The following is a 15,077-nucleotide window of genomic DNA, read 5'->3' on the forward strand; positions in this document are numbered from 1 at the left end:
AATCCGTGGCCTTTACCAAGATCAATTGTCATTTTGGACAACGCCAAAATTCACATGTACGAAGAATTTTACGAACTTATTCACGGTACTGGTGCACTATTATTTTTTCTGCCGCCGTATTCACCTGACTTGAATCCTATAACAGTCGGATTTTCTCTTCTAAAACGATGGATCCGACGCCACGCAAATATGGCGTTCCGTGAAAATCCTCTTGCGGTCCTCAATGTCGCGCTGTATTTTTGCACTAGACAGTCTGAGGAAGTTGGGCAAAATTTGTACGGCCACTGTGGGTACGATGGGAACAAACTCAGTATAAAAATCAGTGAGTTTTAATGAAATTCATGTATTCGTACTGAAAGCATCGTTCTCTACCTCTACTACGCTCCTTAGAGATGATCGTTAAGATGATCGACATCATCCATGTCCTCTGCAGGAGCGGGAGTCTCAAAATCTACCGGGTCACGGAACGGAGGACGAAGGCTGTAGGCCGGTAAACCGAGAATTTCCTGGAGATCCCCAACATGAACTTGCACTTGGATCAATGCACCTTGAATTTTGATCCTGAGCATTCTGAAATTCATGTCAGCGGTTGCTTGAGTTGTATTTTGATGTGTCTCCATTTCCTGCGAAAGCTGATCAATGTTCCGAAGTTGTCGAAATGTTGTGTTATCAGGAACTTGTAGTGGAGCATCAGCTGGAAGTCGAGCTTGCATTGTTGCCATGTACAGCTGTGAGGCCGGCCCACTCGAAATATTGCGCTCAGCTAGCATAGCTGCTACACGAGGAACTTGCTCTTGGATTCGATTCTCGGTTGCTCTACGAATAGTGTTGGCTCTTGGTTCTGGTGCTCTTGGAACATAAACAAAAATCATTAAAACAAAATCAGACTGACCGTGTAGGCGAAGGCGAGCTAATTCCCAAGATCTGGCGACGCGGCTGGAGAAATTTTCCTCGTCCAACTCGAGAAATTCACGTTGTGGAGCGTGCTTGGTGGGCTTGAGATAGACGCTGAAGTCATCCTGCCAATCGTTTGGCAGACGACGGGTGAATTCGGTTGCTACTTGAGCCTTGAATAGCCTAAAGCTACGGCCAATCTGAAAGGAGAAGTCGATGGGCTCGGTCTTGTTTCGGCACGAAGTCAGAGGATCGTCGTTCTTGATGGTAAGGCGGCAGGTAAGAATTGCTGGTAGTGGCAGCGACATTGTAAAACTAAAAGTGAGCCTTTAAGCCAAAAGATGCCAGGGCGTGGGAGAAGACTCACGGTAGAGATCGACAAAATTTAGGAGATCATGTCGAAACGGGATGGAATTTTGCCAAATGTCATAAGATGTGGACACAATCTGTTTCGGTTTTGTTAATCTATCTTAAAATTTGTATTAAAACCATGATCTGTATATTTGCAATAAAGTAGGGATTTAGTCAATCGAGAACGTTTGTGCCCAGGGAATTATCCCATCTGCCGTCCGCCGAACGCCGATTGGACAGAACCTCCAGATGGTGCAATTATTCCCGGAAATCCTATCCCGACTGGTCCAATGAGACTCATCCCCGAAGGGATGTGGCGTGCCGACCCAAACACTTGGTTATGTCAACGATCCGACGAAGGACTTGCACACGACACTTACCTCAAGCATCGAGCTCCCTACAGACATGGGAATTGAACTCACGCCACCTGTTAGCTGACGGGCTCATCAGGCGCACGCAAACCAGTTGCCCAGAATGCATACTAATATTTTGAAGAAATTTTGTTAAATCTGGTCAAATATTTCTTCGATTGGCATCGTCTTTTTTTTCGTCAAAGGGTTAGGCTAAATTTTAGTCGGAAGCACCCGATCAGATAGGAGGTCTTCCGTAAGGGCCACCCTCCTACGTAGGACCATAAAACTGAGGGCGTTTTGGCAGAAAGGCACAATACTTGCCGCTTCCTACAGTGGGACCGTGGGGTAGTGAGGCTCGAAGAATGCGCCCGGTCAAGTAGCAAACTCCAACGATCTCGTCCCGTACTGACTTCAGCTTGTAGTTTTTCCCATAGCGCTCCTCCTCCATGACCGTTGCGTCGCCATAGCAAAGACACACCTGGCCTAGCTGAACTGCGCGACGACGTCTTCTCGGCCAGCTTCGACACCAAAGTTTCCTTCAAATTCAGGGATGTACAGGACATCCGACAATGTGACAGACGTTCCGTCTATCAACTTCAACCCAACGGTGCCCGTTGCAACTGCGCCGATCTTCGTACCATCCGCAATCGTGATGTGGATTGGCGTCTTCAGTCCTTCATGGACACGAACTTGTCCCAGACGCTGGTTATGTGCGAACTTGCACTAGAATTGACGTGCCATGCTAATTTGGTCATCGCACTTTCAGTCGTGAACGCAATGTCTGACGCTTGAGCTTGCGCCACATGGCCACATCTATCGTGCGCTTTCTTCTTGCGCCACTCGAACACTTTGTGCACTGACTTCTTGCAGTAGAAGCACTTGCCATTGAAGCGACGTTTGATTCTGAAGTTCTTCCTTTTCGTAGCGAACGCCCTCTCTTGAGTCGATGACGATTCAGCCGAGGCTTTAACACCAGGGAGTGCTTGGATCACGTAGGGGAGCGTTACGTTAGGCGCGTTTTCCAACACTCTCGCCTAATACGGTACCCGTCAGTTAGACTTCCGAGTAGTAGCACGAGCTGCCGAGTCTCGTCCAGAGACTCACCGATTGAATACATCTGCAGGACCAGCTCCTTTAACGTGTCCACAAAATCAAACTTCGTACCGATCTCTATCTTGAAGCTGTGTAGCGTTTTGGCGACGGGGAACCAGTTCTTGACCGTCTTTTGTTGAAGTGCTCCTAGATAAGGTCCACGTTTCAGCGGCCGTCAGCGATCCACGAATACAGACTTGATGTGCGAGACTCACGCCTCCGGCGATCACAACATGGCCTTCAGATAGTTTTCTTTCATTCCGCCGTGGAGCGGTCGCTCACTTGGTCAAACTCACACTTGATAATCTGCTGGAGCAGACCCTTTCAGGCGAGTTTCACACTCATGTTGAACTCCAAGTGGAAGTAGTTGCCATCCACGAGCTTGTCGATAGTGTCAGCGTAGCATGGACTCCTAACCGATTGAGAGTATAGGACGATGCGAACGAGGCTTGATATCGATGAGAGTAGATGAATGGAAATTTGAAAGGGAGATCATATGGGTTAATAATCCTAGTCTTGCTTGTTTCATCCTACACATGCAGCTTTCGTAGTACCTACCTCCCTCCATGCATCCCCCTTCACATACAGATATGTAACCTGCAACAGAGAGAATATCTTGCAACAGGGAGATGACCACGTCTATGCACATGGCTATCAACGCAGAACCTTCTCGGTATGCAAACTTCAACCCATATGTTCCAATGAGGATGCAGCATTTGCCCTATTTCAATTATTCCACATGGCACACGTACGGCACACGCGTACAATGTATACAGGCAGCAGTAGGTATTCAGTCAAGTAGACAGCAAAGTGCAATCACAACAAATAGAAGCTGAAGTAGCCCCCATCGCGATAGTTCACTCTTAATTAGAATAGAAACAAAAAAACATATGCACTCAAAGTAGATATTGTACTTGGTATGGGGGATTATTATCTCAATACAACAAGAAATATTTAAATTTTGAGCATTCCCCGGCGAGCGAAGCGAGAGAGTAACAGCTGTCTAAGAAACTAGTCATTCAGCCTAAACGGAATCAACATTTCGCGAGCGAAGCGAGGCTGTCAATGCTTCATCTCGGCCAAAACCTGCATAAATAGCCCCGCTTGTGAAGCTTACCCATGACGTACGCTGTGGCGTCGGTGCATCCCCTGCACTTGGTTCGCAGCCGCAGCATCTGCTTACTGTATCTGCGTAGTTTACGAATACTGCAAGAGCTCAAAAACGAATGTGTACATCCATTTTTTCAGCAGGTTACAAGTGTTTTGTTTCAAATAGAAAGTAGCTCTAACTTGTCCAAAACATGCAACGGACCAGTAAACAATCTGATCGGTAGATACATGTGCACCGCATCAAACATGAACACGAGATAGAGTCGTCGACAAATATAAGGTATTCCCCATTTACAGAAACAGCCAGTGACGTGTTGCCAACGTCACCCGGCTCAACGTGAATATATCTGCTCGCAATGGCGATTGATGAATGTTTGTCAACCCCGATGGGTATTCCAAATATCGGATAAACTACAAGTGTTACACAAAAGTTGCGAATAAAGCTAACGGGTACTTAATTGTAGTATCCTCCGGATTGGTCTACCTTCACGGATAACAAAAATATTTAAGAAGGATAGTGTCTATAACGAGGCCAACAAATAGAGAATGGGGATATATATATATATATATATATTTGAGTGTAGACACTAATAATTAAAGGGTAGAACTCCGTTACTATCCCGGATAGGGCTCTCTATTCAAGCACAAATGTCGTCTTTATTTATAGCAATTATATCGTGGTATTCGCCCGACGTTGAGCTGATTGACACGGATATTTCCCTAAATGCACTGAGAGATCGTCTTTCCGAGTCTGCATGACATCCGAACATGTAGCTTACCAAATTATTGCAAACGTTACTGTCATTTTTCACATACGCAGACTGTCAAATGTATGTTATTCGTAAAGCCGAACGCAAATCCCTATTTCATTTGTCTTAATCTGTATCTGCTCAAAATATTTTTTTTTGGAGAACTGCTCGATAAACGTAGAGAGCTTGTGTCTCTGCTTACCCTACACCGCGGTCTCAAACGCATTGGTACACCGGTTTAGTTATCTTCACTGAATGAAGATAAAATTTAAGAAAAAAGTTACCCCCCCCCTTACTCCAGTGAACGACATGTTTTACTTGACATCATCAATACAATCTACGGCATTTCGTGAATGTACACGATTGTCGTCCAAAATAAGCTAGACAGTTGAAATCTTTTCCCGAAGACGACGGGCCGGAGCCTTGCACTTGATACTCTGCGCTTCAGGCGCGGCTTCTGGGGTCGTCTCACTATTCGAGGATTCTTGTTTTGGTTGGGTATTAGCCGGCGGGGGATTCTCTTCGTTCTTAGAGCCCTCAGTAGGTAGTTCCTCCCCGCCAGCTGATCCAGCCGATGGCTTAGTTTGCGTCTTTGAGCTGCTACCTTGTAATGGGATACAGTTGATGTACGCCTGCCAATTCGCCCTTCAAAAGCGAGCCAGTACAGGGTCAGCGTGCACTTGCCGTTACACGACTAATAGTCGACCGGAATGATCGATGGCTTACTTGATTTGTCGTCGCCACCGGGGAAGTCTGTTTCGCAATTGTCACCTCGGGCCACCATGTTGTCGTCGATGTAAACTTCGCATGGGCCCAAGTGACCGAACCCACCATCTCTATTGCTCCGCCATTTGGCATTTCCGTCCGAGGGAATCGGCTGGGGGTCCACATCCATACGCGTGAACCCGCACTTCTTGTCTTTGACCATGTCTAGTAGGGCATCTCTCACGCGCATGCCCTTCTCCTTGGCCATTGTCTTGAACTTGCCAACTTGGTAGCCGTCCGAGCCGACGTCCCAGAAATTGTCGATTGTGCCTCTGCTAAAATTGCTTGTTGGTGCGTAATGAACCGTGTTGCACGCGTCTGGCGGGATGTGGTGATGGCTTGATCTGTCACTGCACGCGGCTGATAACCTAAGTCGGCAGCGAAAGGAGACTTTCCCGTGGTACTATGCACACGGGAGTTGTAGGCAAGCTCACCTAGAGGTAGGAGCGAGTCCCAGTCGTCTTGGTGAGGCGAGATGAAATGGCGGATATACTCGTTCACGAATTTAATCGTGACTTCCGATTGGCCATCAGTAAATGGGCGAAATGCAGTACTTAGTGCAATCAGGTCCCTTGAAGATGCATTAGCTGATTCCAGAGCTTGGATGTAAGCTTGGTATCGCGGTCAGAGACGATAGTTCTTGGCACTTCATGCAAGCGTTGGTAAAAATTGCAAAATAATGTTGCCGTATCAGCAGCAGTGGCATCCATACGTGTGGGAATAAAGTGGCCACGCTTAGTAAGGCGATCCACAATCACAATGGCAGCGTCGTGCCCGGAGGTAGTAAGGGGTAACTGAGTCATGAAGTCTATGCTAATGTCAGCCGAGGAATCTCGAGTGGGTGAAGGAGACCGTCCGGCTTGTCACGCACATATTTATTGCGCTGGCAAAGTTCGCAAGACGACACGTACTTCTGTACTGATGTAGCCATCCTTCTCCAGTAGTATTTTTTCCAAAAGTAACAGGAGGGTCTTGGCCTGTCCAGGATGTCCACGCGCAGGAGCATCGTGCTCCTCGTACAAAATTAAATTTCGTAGTCGGCCATGCCTGGAAAACACAAACGGCGAGGTGTGTCCGGACGCACTTGAAAGTAGATTAAACCATCTTCAATCGTAAAACGACGAAGACATCTCGACCCGGTATCATTGACTTCAGCCAAATCCTTTATAATGGGTCTGAAACAGGGTCGCTTGAGTAGCTGCTTCGACATATTGCGAGAAGGTCGATTGTTTGTGAAGACTGTTGTACAAAAAGGCTTTCTTCCTCCGGACTGGAGGTTTGACTGGTAAGCTGCTGAATTAGCTCAGATAGACTGAGCGCACGACTGGTACCATCGAACAGTCCGATCGTCGTGAAATGCCGTCCGCGGGAACATTTGTGCTGCCGGCGACCCATTTAAACCGCGGTTGAAACAGCGCCAGCTCGTTTAGCCAACGGGCAAGCCGCTGGGAGCACGTCTACTGCTGAAGAACACTCTCGATGGTCCGGTGATCAGTATTTAGGAAACATGGCTTGTCGATCAAGTATATTTTCCACACGCGCATCGCATGCAGAGCCGCAAGTAGCTCTTTTTTGCGTGTAGGATATATTAGTTCTGCACGAAATAGCCCCCCCCCCATACGCGATGGTTCGCTCTTGACCATTATCCCTATATTGAAACAGACAGATATCCCCCTACACCAAAATCCGACGCATCGACGCTGACATGGAACGGTTTATCAAAGTCGGCGTGCGCCAAGGTAGCCGTTGATGACAGCTTGTCTTTAAGCGTCACAAATGCAGTCTTTTGCTGCTCCGTGAGTACAATCGTGTCCTTAGGACGCTTGCCCTTGGCTGTTTCGGTCAATATAGCTACGTTTCAGCAAAACCAGGGCAGAACTTGCTAACGGAGACGCACGTACTAGTAAAGGACTGCATTTCGCGCTTAGTTGTAGGCAAAGGCCAGTCTCGAATGGCCGTCGCTTTTGCAGGATCGATATGAACGCCGTCTACTCCAACCAAGTGACCGAGACACGGAATCTCACGAGCGCAAAAGACGCATTTTTCAACCTTCACATACAGTTGCTGCTCCGCAGAGCGACTCGCACCTTCCGTGAAGTGTCCAAATGCTCATTTATGTCGTCGGACTCGGTGAATACTACCAGATCGGCGAAATAGGTGCGGCAGAAGTCGTCAAAGTCCTTAAACACGGATTGAACGAGCCGGTTGAAACAGGAAGGGCTACTAGAAATTCCCATAGGGGTCACTAAGTACTCATAGAGGCCATCCGGCGTGGCGAACGCTGTGTAAGGGATGGAATCTTCTTTAAGCTTCACCTGAAAGAAGCCCCATAGTAAATCCAATGCCGAAAACATGCGTCCATGTGACATTGCCCGGAGGATCTCGTCCTTCTGTGGTATTGGATTCGCAGGAACACGAATTTTCGCGTTGAGACCTCTGAAGTCATGCAAGATCCTCCATTCACCGTTGGTCTTCGGCGCGCAGAACGTCGGCACACAATAGGGTGAAGAGGAGGGTCTGATGAGGTTTGCCTTCAGCATTTCCTCAGTCCATTTCAGGATGGCAGCTCACTGTTCCTTTGAGAATGGAAATTGCTTTCTGTGAACTGGTGTAGAGTCAGAAACTTCGATACTGGCATCCATGTTGTTTTGCCGAGTAGGAGGAATCGAAAGCAGCTCAGAACGAAAAACACTGTTGCGAAATTTAACCAGTAGAGGTACCCTCAAGTTTCGTCCACGCTGCTGCCGCCTTGGGCGTCATCTCGGGGTCCTCTGGGGTATTGACAAAAAAGCAAAATTCATTGTCAGTCGCCTTCAGAAGCTTGCTAACGTGACGGGGTCGGACAACTCGAGTTATACCCTCTTCGGAATGATAGCCATGCGTAAAGTAATTTTGCAGACGCGCAGTAGCACACTGCCTAGGAGACTTTCGTGGCTGGCTGCATCGCCGTCCACCACCACGTACTGCGGGCTGAACGTCTGGTCGTGGACGCACCGTCTTGGCTGTCCAGTCGATAATCGGGTTCACCTCCTCGAGCCATGGCATACCTAGCATAATTTCACATGACTCGGAATATCCATCACGAAAGCTCCAGTAGAGTAAGTCGAAAAATCAGGTAAGATAATAGAGAAAGCCATCGAATGACAGCAACATTCCCGCCACCAAGGCAAATAGTCAGAGGCCGGGCATAATCTTGAACGGTCAAACCGGCACGTTTAGCAAAGTGCGGACACACTACATTGAAAGGTGCACCGCTGTCTATAAATATCAAAGCTGGCTGGTCTGCAACCAAGCCTCGTTGGTGTAAATGGACACGTTGGGAAGGTTGTTAGCGCGTCGAGGACACGTCGTCGCTCTCGTAGTCGACGGTACCTTGACCGCCAACGGCTCGACGCTTTGTTGCTGTATGGCAGACAGTAACAGTGTCACTCTCGGTGGGGCTCCAGCCCACCGAGCGTCCTAGGTTTTGGCACACCAGTGTCCATGCCAGGACAGTTGGACGACTTATGACCCTTGATGCTGCACTTGAAACAGGTTGGCACCACTGAACCAGCTCCGGAGTTCGACATCGATTTTGACGGGGTTTTCAAATTTGAACTTCCTGGCTCGATGCTACGTTCTTTTCCTTGTTGACTCAGGTTTTTGCGACTTTGTATATTTACAAACTTGCAGTTGTACCCTTTTCAACTTTGGTACATTCCGGGCATCCTCAAATCGTTGTGCACGCTCGATAGTGTCTTTCAGCGTGACAGGACAGTTTTGCGAGACGATGGAATTTCAGACCGCAGATTCTGCTAGTAAAACCAGCGTTTCACCACTTCAGACATGGCTATGGAGGACACCGACAGCAGCTGCATAAACTTGGTGCTGTACTCCTGTTGCGTACTTGACACTTGCAAATCATGCATTTTCGTCAACAACTTGAACTTGTAATCACTGTCGCGATAACGTGCACGGATCTGCCTGCTAGTTGAACAAAGACCACGTACGGGGATTGGGGCCCATCGCAAGATTGAATTCGCGATACCATGCCATGACGTCTACGACCAGAAATGGGACGACCATGTCAACAAATCGTGAGTCATTGCTGCCCATCTCAAGAGTGTACGCAGCAAAGTGCTCTTCGATTTGAAAGAGCCACAGCTCCAGATCATCATCGGCATGCCCGTAAAACTTGGGCGGGTTAGCCTTCTGCTTCTGACGATTGGCTCGCGCCTGCATCTCGTACATCTCCTGTTGGAATCGTGCCTGTTGCGCCATGAAATTGTGCATCTGCTGCTGGCTGGTAGTCATGGCCTGCTGCCGCATGTAAAGCATGTTTACTAGGCTAGCTAGCATCTGGGCCGTGCCAGTGGCCTCGGACGGGGTAGGACCAGGTTGAGGAACAGGTGGTGGCGGTCCCGCTGGCATCGTAGGGCCAGCTTGTGCACTCGCCGCTGGTGTCCGCGTTTCTTGGTACTGCTGATCGGGCATAGCCCCGGGCTCAGCATAGCTATCCGTGCCAGGAACTTGAGATTCATTAGTGGAGTTCATTCGTGGAGATAGGTAGGGTCTTAGATTAGGTGATTCGTCCTCGGGTTGGCGAGCAGTTTTCTTAGAGCTCATGCTTTGAACGAGTCGATTCGCACTTAGTCGAGTTGTTACAGTGTTGCCGCGAAGGTTGTTGCAAAGCCTTCGGCTCTATTTTCGAAATTGTCTTGCCTTTAATGGAGTGCTTGACCTTGAGTCTCTGTTAAGAGGCAATTTGAGAACTGAGATTGAATTGAGTGTTATACAAACTATAACTTGTTGACAAACGCAACGATTATGAATTTCGTGTTTCCACCCTCCTATCCTACCACAACCGAACTACCTCCGCTGTCCACAAACTATTTTTGTTTCTACCGCTAAGCCATCACGGTGTTATCCAGATATGGATTAATTCTGATTGTATCCGTTTTTTGGTCTAACTTGCTTCACGGGAATGGCGGCAGCCCTAAATTTGTCTCGGCCGTTGCTCCAACGGAACTACAATACTCGTCCACAGTATTCAAATGAATTTCCAGCGACGAGAAAAGTTCATGGGATCCTTAAGTACAACCAAGATGGGCAATCCTGATAAAACAGAAAAGGAGATGCATGGTCACACATGGCAGAAAAACATTAAGTGGTGAGAATTTGCGTAACCGGCTAAACAAAAGGCGAGTGAAGCACAGATTTGGCCAAGTATGACGGAGAGTTCATGGATCCCATTTTTTCGGCAGATTCGGCGCGCTATTGTCTGGATTCTTATATCCATCCAGAGTACTTATAGAGGTGCGATTCAACTTTAAAAAAAACTATACATTTATTCACAATATTAAGAAAGATGATTATTCTAAGTCACACATACAACTTGAACCGTATTATTTTATGTAACTGTTGTATCAGAGCGACGCCTGAATTTTTTTGGCGCTACTCATCTCCAAACTAGATAAAGAGAATTATACTGATAGTACTTCGGTACGAAGTAACGTACAGTCCAACCGGGATTAATCCGTGTCCGTGTGTTGTGTTTTACACACAGTTTCTTGCAATACAAATATCAAGTGAATCCATTTTTATAATGCCACATTCGCAAGGATTTTTACGAGGTATCGAGCAGCGGAGAGAAAATCATACATGATTGCATTGACTTAGGCCCGTTCTCAACCGATGCGTTTTCTCGACGCATGCGTTCCATGCGTACCCTACCCCCAAGCGCTTCGGTTGAAAATGAAAACAGGAAAAAGATAAAGGTTTTTATTGGTCAAAAGAAAATATTATCTAACCAATCAGCATAATGCTACTGGAACGATACTGCGAAGTTCGCAGTTCGAACGACAGGCAGGAGGAAACCTTTGTGGGAGGATGGAGCCTGACGCCCCCGTTGCTCGCCGATTAGCCCCTGAGCTCTCTGCTGCCGCCACCCCACCACCACTTCTTACCTCGTGTCAGGCTCCTCTCCTTATTGATCAAGATTTTCAAGGCACACCCCAGTCTTTTGTTTCAACTGATGCTCCTCCAATGTTAGACCGTGGGATCGTAGCTAACTCGTCATCGAGGCTGATGAGAAATGCTACACAAGCTGCTACTACCGCTGCTACCGATTTTCATGCTGCCTGTAGTGGCTACATGGTTGAGGGGCACTTTGCTTGGGAACCGTACGAGAAGAAAACGTAGGACCTCATTCGGAAGGAATGTGCTCTTCGTGAAATCAAACTGAACACGCGAACGGCCAAGGAGAACCGGATTTTATGTCTTCGTCGCTACGATGAACTCATCAACAGCGGCGAAGGGGCCTTAGCTGCTTCAACAATGGCTGGAGGAGGGACTCGCCGTACGAAGCACTGCTTCGTCTAGCTATTGTTGTGTTGTCTGACAACATGTACATGCGGCTCATTGAAGTTACCGGTAAGTAATCTACACCTAGCATCTGCTCTATTCATTTAACGTAACTATAATGTGTCGCCTATGAAAATTAGGAAGGAACTTCGATCGAGCTGACTTGGACGATGTTACGGACTCGCTGAAAGCTCAATTTTGGCGCGATGTGGCTACTGTTTATTGCCCTAACGACGATAAGTTCAAAGGATTCATTGAATATGATGCTGATTCTGACGGAATTGACCCTAGTACCATTGTGCCACATAGTCCAGCAAAATTGGAAGAGATGTGGATGGAGCTGACGTCGTTCTTCAGTATAAGTGAGGCGAACTTCCGTCTATCTGGGACGCACGATCACGAGTTCAAGCGGTTCGTGCAGGGCAAATTGGATGTGTTGTACCTAGGGTACTGGCTGAAGGTATGTCAAATTATGTGTGGTAAACTGTAAATTACTCACATTAGTGAATTTTATACATCCTATAGGAACGACCACAAGCTCTAAGCAGCGTGAAAGGTGGGATGTACGAGGAGGGCGAGTTTGACTCGCTTTCTTCGTTTACTCCGACTCGCGAGCATCGACGTGCTACCCAAGCAAGCGAGGTTCCAGCAGGAAGCGAACGGGTGCTCACACGCTCACCAAAGCAACTTCTAAAAAAGAAAACAAAAACACATTCCGATTCAACGGATGACGTGCTGGTGACACTTGTTGGTAGAATCGCAGCTGCACGGGAGGCAGAGATCACTCTCGCGCGAGAGCAGGATCAAGAAGCTACTGCTCGAGTGCGAGCTGAATACTACAAGATGCTCGATGATATCCGCAAGCGGATTAGCGCAATCGAAAGCGAGATGAGCTCTGCGGCAAGTCCTATTAAACTCCGGCTGCAAGTTGACTTGGACTTTTTTCTTGAGGAGCGTCAAATGATCATGGACGCCTTACGCGAACAAAACCTTTAGCTCACATAGGGTAGCTACCGCTGGGTTTGATATGAATCTAAAGTTTCTTGAATTGTGCTTCGATTGTTTCACTACTTCGGCGAGCTCCTCTGCTCAAACAGAACTTCTCTTGCTCCTCTTCGACCTTCGGGAGGTCCATGTTTTCCGACTGGGCGTGGTGACCAACGATATTACCAGGCTACACCGCGCTGCACGGCTTCTTGTAGGATTTCCAGGTCGTCAAACTGCAACAGCTATCACGAGCGTCTTCGGACCACCTTGAATTTCAGCGCAATACTAACCACCATACAGGTCAATAGCGCAGATTACCGACGGTGGAAGAGTGTTATATAACGTGCCACTCGAGAATATCTTCATCCGCATCGGTAACGACGGTTTCACGGGCGGAAACACCTAAAGACGCGTCTCCAGGTCCTGCGTCTTTATCTAGCAGCAATCACCTCTTGTGGTTGCGTTCGAGCCTGATTTCTCGATCTAACCCGCTCAGGTCGGTGCAAATTCTGACTTGCAATGCAGGCAACAAGGTGCGAACAGACTTTCTCGTCCATTAAATCGACGAATCTCCCATTGTCGAGCTCAACTTCAGACCTGTCGTAGTCAAGCGTCCCTCCGTGGTTCCATGCGCGAACCTCCCGTACAATTGACCGCAAAACGGGTTCAGGGGCTGACTGGGTCGACCGACATCGCTGAGTAATACAAAAATTGTGGAGTCTTATACAAGACGAAATTAGTATACGGCAATGTCGAAGCCGAACGAGAAGCGGTTGCTTCAAGATTCTCCACCTGTTCACTAGTAGACCAAATGCCATTTCCACCCTGATACGCAGCTGGCTGACGTGAAAGTTGTAGCTATCTCGTTTTGGTCTGTCATCCAGTTGTACCTTGTTGAATGGTGTCATGACCCTTCGGCTCTGTACGTACGCGTTGTCCCCAATAACGAAGTACGGTCCTGGAATTTCTTTAAGTAATTTGCTCAATTTCCAGCGCTGAAATGCGTACGAATCGTTCATCCCACCCGGTGAATTGACTGAAAACGCCGTAAAACGGCAGAGATGATCAGCACAGGCCTGTACATTTAAGCCATATTTCTGATAATGTCCAGAAAAAAACGATAGCACTCGTCCGCATTCAGCTTGACGAGGCACACGAATTGGACATAGCCATCCATCGATAACTCCAACGCAATCACTGATAACACCATAATTACTGCAAGCCTGAAAAGCGGCTGATGCCGCTTTCAACTCATCGGAAGTCTTTGGAAATTGAGGTGCGAGTTCCTCTGCATCGTTAATCGCGTACATGACTTTGTAATCGACACGATAAAATGAGGCAGTACTGATACCAGTTATCACACGAATGTGATGGTAACTTCCTCCTGCTAGCCATGATACTGCACACTGTAACATTGCAGCTGGCGTGAGTGGTGGAACTCCGCGAGACCTGCACACAGATTGGTAGTAGTCGACGACTAGATACTTCCCTAGAATATAAAGTAGTTCTTGGAATGTCTCAATACTCATTCGATAGTACCTCTGGAAGGCAGACTCTTGTATAAGCGTTGTAGCATGAATTCTCCACGAAACTCTTTCACGAACGACAGGATCCTTCTTCTTATTCTGCAGGCGCTTGAACATTACCAAGCAGACAAGAAGACCACATAACTCGTCTTCTGCCTTCCACCGGCGTTGTCGGCGCGCTGTTGGAGCGCACGGTCTAGTACCTGGATGAGGGGGCCGGGTCGATACTGGACCCATAGCGATCAGGAGCGGACTGCTTAAAATATCTAAATCCTTAAGAGAGTGCATTAATTGGACAAAAATGCAAAACGCATAGCAACGCATGCATCCAAAGTGTACTGTCCTTGGTACACTCACAAAGCCAATAAAAACGCAAAATGTGTGCTTCCGACGCATGCGTCGAGAAAACGCATCGGTTGAGAACGAGCCTTAGAAAGAAAATAAATTTCTGGGTTCTATCTGATGCACCTGCCCGTTGTTGTTGTTGTTGTTGTTACATTAATTGATCCGAATAAGATCTCGCTTTCATATTCTTGTACTACGCGCTATATTGATTTACGTACTAGGCAGTAAAACGACTACTAACGCAAAGTCACACTAATTCGATGCGTTAACATCCACGCAGATCCTTGGATATGCCATTTCACGTCGCTTTCCTCCTTAACGGGCGCATAGCATTTTAGGTGCATACCCGTGCCCAATCCGTCATGCTCCTGTTCATACTGCTAGTAGGTAAAATGTAGATAATTTGAGTCCGGCCAGTTCGGGGCGCGGCAACAAAGGGTTGCCACTGAGGAAAGCCAGAACTGAGCGCTTGATGGAAGATTCCAGACCAAGATTCTGCATCTTTCAAAATATGATTTGGTTGGAAATATCGGCGAAAAATGGAGAAAAGAATTTGGTGGCTA

At 47.6% G+C, this 15,077-nt stretch overlaps 8 protein-coding genes across 8 annotated transcripts; 1 reads left to right on the forward strand and 7 right to left on the reverse strand.

Annotated features, from left to right (window-relative positions):
- Window positions 1–386: 386 nt before the first annotated feature.
- Window positions 387–1,202, reverse strand: PPTG_10583 (hypothetical protein; the record flags this gene model as incomplete). The annotated part of the gene is made up of 1 exon (XM_008905958.1): window positions 387–1,202. The coding sequence occupies one exon, from the start codon at window positions 1,200–1,202 to the stop codon at window positions 387–389; it is 816 nt and encodes a 271-aa protein (XP_008904206.1).
- A 1,064-nt stretch (window positions 1,203–2,266) lies between these two features.
- On the reverse strand, window positions 2,267–3,258 carry PPTG_22743 (hypothetical protein; the record flags this gene model as incomplete). Its single annotated transcript, XM_008905959.1, has 3 exons — window positions 2,267–2,535; window positions 2,703–2,837; window positions 3,249–3,258. The coding sequence occupies 3 exons, from the start codon at window positions 3,256–3,258 to the stop codon at window positions 2,267–2,269; spliced, it is 414 nt and encodes a 137-aa protein (XP_008904207.1).
- A 1,671-nt stretch (window positions 3,259–4,929) lies between these two features.
- On the reverse strand, window positions 4,930–5,522 carry PPTG_22744 (hypothetical protein; the record flags this gene model as incomplete). Its single annotated transcript, XM_008905960.1, has 2 exons — window positions 4,930–5,153; window positions 5,276–5,522. The coding sequence occupies 2 exons, from the start codon at window positions 5,520–5,522 to the stop codon at window positions 4,930–4,932; spliced, it is 471 nt and encodes a 156-aa protein (XP_008904208.1).
- A 2,495-nt stretch (window positions 5,523–8,017) lies between these two features.
- On the reverse strand, window positions 8,018–8,359 carry PPTG_22745 (hypothetical protein; the record flags this gene model as incomplete). Its single annotated transcript, XM_008905961.1, has 2 exons — window positions 8,018–8,085; window positions 8,173–8,359. 2 exons carry the CDS (start codon window positions 8,357–8,359, stop codon window positions 8,018–8,020), a joined length of 255 nt encoding a protein of 84 aa, XP_008904209.1.
- Window positions 8,360–8,739: 380 nt separating this feature from the next.
- Window positions 8,740–8,883, reverse strand: PPTG_22746 (hypothetical protein; the record flags this gene model as incomplete). The annotated part of the gene is made up of 1 exon (XM_008905962.1): window positions 8,740–8,883. One exon carries the CDS (start codon window positions 8,881–8,883, stop codon window positions 8,740–8,742), a length of 144 nt encoding a protein of 47 aa, XP_008904210.1.
- Window positions 8,884–9,280: 397 nt separating this feature from the next.
- On the reverse strand, window positions 9,281–9,919 carry PPTG_10584 (hypothetical protein; the record flags this gene model as incomplete). Its single annotated transcript, XM_008905963.1, has 1 exon — window positions 9,281–9,919. The coding sequence occupies one exon, from the start codon at window positions 9,917–9,919 to the stop codon at window positions 9,281–9,283; it is 639 nt and encodes a 212-aa protein (XP_008904211.1).
- A 1,179-nt stretch (window positions 9,920–11,098) lies between these two features.
- PPTG_10585 (hypothetical protein) lies at window positions 11,099–12,726 on the forward strand. Its single transcript, XM_008905964.1, has 3 exons — window positions 11,099–11,725; window positions 11,797–12,116; window positions 12,182–12,726. The coding sequence occupies exons 1-3, from the start codon at window positions 11,698–11,700 to the stop codon at window positions 12,650–12,652; spliced, it is 819 nt and encodes a 272-aa protein (XP_008904212.1). The 5' UTR covers window positions 11,099–11,697; the 3' UTR covers window positions 12,653–12,726.
- A 473-nt stretch (window positions 12,727–13,199) lies between these two features.
- Window positions 13,200–13,662, reverse strand: PPTG_10586 (hypothetical protein; the record flags this gene model as incomplete). Its single annotated transcript, XM_008905965.1, has 2 exons — window positions 13,200–13,338; window positions 13,574–13,662. The coding sequence occupies 2 exons, from the start codon at window positions 13,660–13,662 to the stop codon at window positions 13,200–13,202; spliced, it is 228 nt and encodes a 75-aa protein (XP_008904213.1).
- Window positions 13,663–15,077: the final 1,415 nt, after the last annotated feature.

Source organism: Phytophthora parasitica (assembly GCF_000247585.1).
Source record: "Phytophthora parasitica INRA-310 unplaced genomic scaffold supercont2.22, whole genome shotgun sequence".
Classification (NCBI taxonomy): domain Eukaryota; phylum Oomycota; class Peronosporomycetes; order Peronosporales; family Peronosporaceae; genus Phytophthora; species Phytophthora nicotianae.

Excerpts from the sequence above, each read along its gene's own strand:
- PPTG_10585 (XM_008905964.1), top strand. The coding sequence starts at position 11,698 with ATGTACATGCGGCTCATTGAAGTTACCG. Across the intron at positions 11,726-11,796 it reads GCGGCTCATTGAAGTTACCG|GAAGGAACTTCGATCGAGCT; the intron begins GTAAGTAATCTA and ends TATGAAAATTAG. Across the intron at positions 12,117-12,181 it reads ACCTAGGGTACTGGCTGAAG|GAACGACCACAAGCTCTAAG; the intron begins GTATGTCAAATT and ends TACATCCTATAG.